At 37.4% G+C, this 7,874-nt stretch overlaps 1 protein-coding gene across 2 annotated transcripts in view; it reads left to right on the forward strand.

Moving 5' to 3' along the window:
- The first annotated feature begins 6,699 nt into the window (after nucleotides 1-6,699).
- Nucleotides 6,700-7,874, forward strand: part of PRLR (prolactin receptor) — a 21,199-nt gene continuing 20,024 nt past the window's right edge. For both annotated transcript variants that reach the window (XM_042875303.1, XM_042875302.1), the window contains exon 1: nucleotides 6,700-6,777. In XM_042875303.1, the coding sequence (XP_042731237.1) occupies nucleotides 6,708-6,777 (70 nt within the window). In that variant the 5' untranslated portion in view covers nucleotides 6,700-6,707. The remainder of the gene's footprint in view (nucleotides 6,778-7,874) is intronic.

Genomic DNA, 7,874 nt, shown 5'->3' on the forward strand with positions numbered 1-7,874 from the left:
TTTTCTTGCTGTGGCAGATAAATTGCCCACCAAAGCCAATCTAAATTATTTCTTCACAGCGGAGTGCAGTCACATGGATGACAATAAGCAGTCAACTGAATGTAGAGGCTCTTTTAGTAAAACCTTGGATTTTGTTCTGTTAGAAATAGGTGAATCAGCTCAGTAGGTGTTGTCAGGCTGTGCAAGTAGCAAAGCTGAGCATCTGCTCTCAATGGGTGCGCACACACCATAAACACACACAGCCACAGTGTCAGCACAGATGTAAGTTTGCTAATGCTAGATATTTGTGTGTGTATTTGTATAAAACATGAATCATTCTGGTAGCTCAGGCTGTCAGCATATCCAGCAGCTGGCTGCAGACCCACTGATCTCCCAGTTGCTGGGGAGCTGTGTATGAGCCCAGAGGTCTGCCGTCTCAGAGCTCTTACTGTGCTAACTGCTTAAACTAGGTGGAAGTTAGCATCCAAATGTATGCGGAACAGAACACAGCCAGAGAACAGGAATAGGACTTCATGAGAGTAGTCTGAGGTGATCAAGTTGACATCTCAGTCAGACAAGCTTACTCACCAGTATACACTTGACTGGCCCCTTTGTTCCTTTTTGCTCCTTGTTTTCTTGTTTTCCCTTGCACGTTTAGCCCAATCCACTTACATCCCTTCCTTTCCCTGCTATTCCTCTTTCTGGTAAATGTATCATAATGAGCCTCCTACATTCCCCAAATTCTGTCCCCACTGCATATCTTTATGACTGCTATCCCTCCTTCCCTTTGCAAGGTGTATAGGGAAGGGAATTTGCTTGATGGAGTCCTTCTGGTGGGTTCTGCACAAGAGACAATGGGCCAATTGTTTTCTTCAGTAGACTTAGGCGTAACCACTGCCCTGTGCCCTATTTCCACTGATTAGGTTTCCAGGGTTCCTCCCCCCACCCCATCATTTTTCATCCTGTCCCAGCTTTTGTATTAGCCTTTAGTCATAGCACAGTCTAAAAAGTTTTGTGCTGTAATTGAAACAGATAATGGAAAGACAGTAGAGTAACATTCTATTTTACCATAGCCACTATTGCTCTTGATGTTTAAATGTGAGCTCTCAATGTTTAATTGACTTAGAGTGTCTGTGTCTGAATCAGCTCAAATATGGTGATTTTTTTTTGCTCCTTGTGTTTTAAGAATTAAATCATGAATACTCCCAGTAACACACTTATCATTGAATTATTCTGTTTTCTTGCAGATAATCAAGTGATCTGATGTTCATGAATGAGAAGAACAAAATTTTTATTTGCACACATGAATCCTTTCGGTAGGAAACTAGACTTTATGTTTTATGACTGTGCTATTTATAAATTTTAAACTATCATAGTAGGATTGTTATTGGGAAGTAGGGCTTAGTAGTTATTTGAGGTGAACTTTGAGGGGTTGGTCTCGATGATCTCTAGAGGTCCCTTCCAACCCCTACAATTCTGTGATTCTGTAATTCAAGAGCAATTATCAAGTTCTAATTTAAATTCGAATTTTCAGTCTTTAGAATTTTCCTCTTTACAACTTATGTTTCCCTTGTCTGTAAAGGAATACTATATGAATAAAAGTCATGAGATTATGGCTAAACATGCAGAACACCATAGAGGAAAATGACATCTTCAGGAGCCCTTCAGGAGGTGGAGGAAAATTGTCATTATTAGTTAAATCAAGGTTTACCATGGTGGTTTTGGTGATATTCAGAAGCAAAAAAAAAAAAAAAAAAAAAAAAAAAAAAAAAAAAAAAAGCTTTTGATGCATTTCTAGTAAGAGTTTTAGCAAAGTCCTTTTTTTCTTCCATCCTCATTTCCAGTCTGCTAAGGACAGGTGATGAGGTGATGATGGTTTCTTGCAGTTTTCTTGACCTACTTTGTCAGTTTAGATGTTGAGAGTTTTAAAAGGAACTCCAAGCTCAATTCTGTAAAATCAGTAGGCATAAGTTAGGTTTGGTGCTTAAATGCTTCGAGAGATAGTTCAGTATCTGAAACATTTTCAAGAATATGGGCTTTTGTGATTTTTATTTTTTTTTAATGTAAGTCTTGTAGACTGAGTTCATCTCTGTCTGTGAGAGAAGTTGCTCCATTCATCATCACATATTGACTGCTGATAAGAAAAAGGATTGCAAAGGGCCATTAGTATGAGATTTGTTTGAGAGGAACATAGGAATAAATATATTACAAACTCAAATGTAGGCTTTTCAGATAAAATCTTAAAGAACTTAGAGGTGTCTCCTGATCAAACAGCACAGAAATATGAAGTGCTTAATTATAAGAAATCAGTTTGATGTCTAACCTGGCATTGCCAACAGAAAGTATCCTTGCAAAGCTAGCATGTACAAACCTACATGCTAAATGTATCTACCTGGAATTATTCAGCAGAAATGCAGTTCAGAGGCATGTCTGAACTACCTGCCTTCTACACAGCTCACATGCCTCCATGAAGGTTGCCTGAGGGACCTGTATGTTGGAGGCTTCCAGCTAGGTGTCATGTAGAAGGGGAAAGCAGAGCTCAGAACACAATGCACATCTACACGTTTAATTTGCAGTATAATCCCAAACCACCACTTGTCATTCAGAAACACATCTACTGATAGCTGTGCCTAAGTCATGGTTAGGGACGTATGTCATCCATGTTGACGTGAGAATCAGCATGGGACGGCGCAGTCATACAACACCTACTGTGTAGATGAATGTATGCCCAGTAGGATTCCAGATGGTACAGCAAAGATTTATTCTCTTATTTATTTATGTTTGGTTTCATACAGGTGTAGTTCAGCCTTTCATGGTAATTTACTGTGGTGTTCTGAGATTCTTTAAATTGCCTTCCCCCAGGCCTCAGAGACAAATCTTATTTAGTGTTGAAAGCAGTAGGAATGTGAGTCTTGTTTGCTACAGATTGCTGAAACACTTCAGGCTTTAGACTCCTCTGGTAACAAAGCTTGTAATGGACAGAATGTCACTGGGAGTGGATGCTGTACAGTTGTTGCCTATTCCTGCAAGCCCGAAAATATCACAGATAGGAAATCTTTCAATCTGTGCTAAACTGGACAAAGAGTTCTCTGCCAATTTCAAGAAATGTATGTATCAGCATAGGTGAGAAAGAGATGCAAGGAATGTAAAAGCTGTAAGTAAAGTAGGGCGAGGACATTCTTCTCTGCTTCATAGCATATTTCTGTTTAACTTTCAGCTTCATCTAGCAGCATTGTAAGCAGTTTTCAACTCTACAATTTCATATTTTTATTAATTACACAATAATTATTGTATAGTAAAATGTAGCACTGCCCACTTCTGTGCATTCTAAAACCCTGGTACCAAATTCTGTCTGCATCCAGATGCACAGTTTTCTGGGGTGTGATGCACAGCTGTTGAGAACGGTGTAACTCCACGCTAAAAGGGAGAAATTCAACTACAATGCCAGAATGTAATAATTTTGTTCAAATTAAACCAGAAGCTTCAAGAAGGAGGCATATGATTCTTTAATTATCGGTTACTGTACCCTTGGTTTCGCATGACATTCTGAGAAGTCAGTGTGTACTGAATCCCTTATAAAAGAATGTATTCAGTTCTAAAAGTGAGGCATTCCCCACAGCATGTTCATTAACCATATTTATTCTTCTTGGAAATGATTTTCAAGGGAGATATAGGGAAGGTACACTTTTGATATAGTTACGACAAAGTGGACATTATTTTTCTATTAAAGCAAGTATTTTTAAAAAACAAGAGTTCTCTTCAGAAGCCCTACAAATGATATCTGAATCAAAAATACCAAATACCAAGCAACCATGGAAACGCAGGCTCCAGAACAAATGGAATATGGTTAATATGCCTGGAGCCTCCTGGCCACTTCTCTGCTGCTGCTGACATTCCTTCACAAAGCAATGCAAATATCAGAATGATGCTTTTCTTAGATGCTTTTAAACACATATTTAAGAGCAGATAACTGGATGTTGTGATTATTCTTTAACAGAAAATATTTTGAATGCATTTGGAAGCATTACATATGTAAAATAGGCTATCCAGCCATCTTATGCTCATGGACAGTTTTCTAACTGTTAATAATTCAAGATATTTAAATGGCATTGAAACACCAACCAGAAAAACAGACACTGGATCATAAAGACCACTTTCCAGCTATAATGAACATCCATGTCATATATATTTCATAATAGATCAGACTCTCTGGGAAAGCTAGATGGGAATTTTTGTTTTGTAAGCCTGTTCCAGCAGCTCATTTTTGTGAGGATGGGTTTTTTTGTTGTTGTTGTTTGTTTTTTGTTTTTAAGTTTCTTTTGAATTAATTACAGCCATTCATTCTTGTTTCAACATTTGGTAAAATTTATACATTCTTTTTTTCCTCTCTTTTGATGATAATCCACTGGTATGTTTATAGAGGACAGTCAGATCCTTCCATGGAATAAAAAGCCAATTCCTTAACTCTCCTTCATGCCTCTCATGAGGCAGCCTTTGTGTTCCCTGTTTGTGTTAGCAGCTGTTTTCTAAATCTGTTCTAAACATATTAACCTGTTTACTTCTGTAGATTATCCACCTTCTGTAGGAAGAGGGAACGAGGCTGTTTTCAGCATACAGATGACCAGAATTTTATGTGGATTTTTTTTATGACCCATCTACTACATGTGTGGCAATAATAAGTCCATATCCCCGTTTCTCATATCTCTCCTGTTCTTTTTCATACCCACATCACAGAGGTGATTTGTGATCATTTAATTTTTAAATAATGAATGATCCCAAGAAAAAATACTTGCTTATAAATGCACTAATTAAATCCTATCACTATTAATTTTATTCTTTGGGTCTTTGGTTTCCAAAATGATCCTATTTTACTTCTAGAGTGCTCTCATTCAGTTGATAATGCTTCTCTGTTTCTTTGCACAGAGAAGACATGTCTCTTATTCTGTAATAAAAGAGAAAAAAATATGTTGTCAATACCCCATTGGCAACTACAGTGTGAATCTCAAATTGAAAGTTCTTGTTTTGCAAGTGTTCACCTGTGTTTTATAATAATAAAACAACTCTGTTATTGTATGTACGTGAAATTGTTACTGCATACAGTTCATTATTTCACATTTACTTGGGAAAAATATGCCTCAGTGCTCAAAATGGTCTATACGCTGCTTTACGTAACACCATGTTTACAGCTCATTTCTGAAACTGAATACTAGCAGTTGTGCCTTGTAGGTTTCGTATGGTCATAAAATTTGCATGTGCTTACACAAAACCAGAGTTTTTACTAAAGAGTTCTGCCCTGCACTGGCTGTGTATACTCAGATCGCTGTGAGTGGGTTTAGAACAAACACAGATGCAACTGTGCAGAGCATTGCTCAGATGCGTGCATAAGCGTGCCTAGATATTCAGAAGTGCTTTGTCTTCGGTGAATATGTTTTAGTATCAAAGAAATTAACTGATACTTCGTTTCCCTTTGTACTTGAAAAAGATTCATGTTTTGACAGGCTATAGTTTCTCGATACAGAAAAGGAATTGCTTAATGAAAATAGAGTCATCTGATAAACCACAAAGAATTTTTCCTCTGCAAAGAGACATCTTGTTCTCACGCTGTGCTACACTGAATGGTTTTGAGCACAAAATACCTCTCAGATGTACATGTTAGGAGTGGAAGGCTGATGTAAGGAGTTACCCCTTCAGATAATTAATGTTTATTCTTTATTTTCCGAGAGTAAGGCTGCCTACCAACTCCACTCACCATCTCCAAGCAGAAAAGTGTATCGGTGGGGAAAGGAAGAGGTTTGCTTCGATTCATTCTGCCCTTTCTTCAGCCTAAGCAGACTGAGGAGCAGCTCGGGCTCCCGGTCGCCCTGAGCTATACCCTGAGTGCTGAGGACACCTACCGGTGTCAGCCTCCGCAGGCACCGGGCTCCGCTGCCTCCGGCCTCGCTGCACGGCGCCTGAGTTCTGCGCTGCCTTTACAGGCTGAAGAAAGAGGCGCGATAATCGCTCTTTGTCTGGTATTTTCGCCTGATAAGTTAATTGTCAAGACTTTTTCCGTGGTTTTCTTCTCTCTTTTTGCCTTTTCCATTTTCCTGCAGAATTAAATGCGGTAAAAACAAGGAGTTGAACACACAGAATCGTTCTTCAGGCTGAATGGTCTGAATTTGACATTGAATGGACTGCCCAGGGAGGTGGTGGAGTCACCGACCCTGGGGGTGTTCAAGGAAAGGCTGGATGTTGTGTTGAGGGACATGGTTTAGTGGGAGCTACTGGGAATAAGTGAACGGTTGGACTGGATGATCTTTTAGGTCTTTTCCAACCTTGGTGATTTTATGATTCTATGATTCTATTTTTTGTTATTACAAGGCTGAACCTCTCAGGTAAATTAACATCAGACATTAGAGCTTTAAGAAAGCTCTAAAGCTTCTGTGTTCCAAGATGCCAAATAAACGTGGAAGATAAGTTAATGCACTAGAAACCTAATCCCAGCACTGTTATCTGCTCAAAGGCTTGCAGAAAGATCTGTTTACTACTCTCCAACTCAGGTTTTCTTCCCCTGAAGTGAAAATGTACTTTTGCCACACCTGTTTGAGTAATAACAAGAATCAATTAGCTGCAATTCAAAAAGGACTTTGATCAAAATGGATATATATTACATGTTAACACTTTTATTTACTTTTGCATGATTGCATGTTTTTCAGTGAGTCCTTGATGTGATGGGAGACGTGGAAATCATGAAACAGAATTTGATATCGTCTGTTCAGATTATATTGTTACTTCCTCTGACTACAGTGGGTCTGACAAGTAAGTACAAAATTTCCAAGAACACTTGTTTTCCTTGAAACACTTCTTTCAGAAAAGTCTGAGGCTTTACTTGATCTATCCTGACCATCACTGGAACCTGTGCATATTTGAACTGCTTTCTTTCAAAGTTTTGTATGGAGGTCTTGAAAATGGCTTGAATCCTCTTTTCTTTTTGGAGTATTAATTTAATGATAATATGGTGGTGATAATGAAAGGTATTTGCTCTCTCCCCACCCCCACTGCATCCTTATCACCTTTTTGAGAATTAGCATCACATGAGTAGTAACACTGTTAAAGATATGGTATGGAACTTTAATGAAGTAAGAGTAAACTTAGGTTGAAAAGCCACATGCTCTTCCTGTGAAAAAGTATGTAAATTTATGGTCTATTTTCTTGTTGGAAGTTAATGACAAGTAATTTTAACAGGAAGTATTCTAAAATATATTAGGATTATTATGGGTCGTTCATAAAATTAGCAAACAAGTTCAGGTTGCAGGACAAAAAATGTTACATCCACCTCATTGATTCCTTCTTTTTATAATCTGTCTTATCTGTAATTTCCTCTGATACATTTAGAGATGTGTAAACAATGAAATTTTGAATCAATCACAAAGCTACAAAGCTGATGGAAAAGTTTAATTCTAAGATGACCTGAAGATAAAGATTTTTGATGTGTTAGGAAATATAAACAGTAAATCATGCATTTGATTCCATGCTTTTTAATTTATTCTGAAGGTTACTGAACACTTCTGAAATTTAGGTAAAAATGAAATTTTCATTTGAAAAAGAGAAGTAAATATATACTAGCAGCTGTTTCAGAAATTTGAGATAAAATATATGTAGTTTTCTGAATGTCTTGACCTTTTTTCCAGGAAGATGTATTTGCGAAATTCATTCCTTAGTTTCAAATAATTTTATTCTCCTCAAGCATTTCATGTTGAATTTGCCATTCAGTAACAACTATAACAACAACAACAAAAAGAAAGAAAGAAAGAAAGAAAGAAAGAAAGAAAGAAAGAAAGAAAGAAAGAAAGAAAGAAAGAAAGAAAGAAAGAAAGAAAGAAAGAAAGAAAGAAAGAAAGAAAGAAAGAAAGAAA

This window comes from Lagopus leucura, unplaced genomic scaffold (assembly GCF_019238085.1).
Source record: "Lagopus leucura isolate 7727_CA_CO unplaced genomic scaffold, USGS_WTPT01 Super-Scaffold_100014, whole genome shotgun sequence".
Lineage (NCBI taxonomy): Eukaryota > Metazoa > Chordata > Aves > Galliformes > Phasianidae > Lagopus > Lagopus leucura.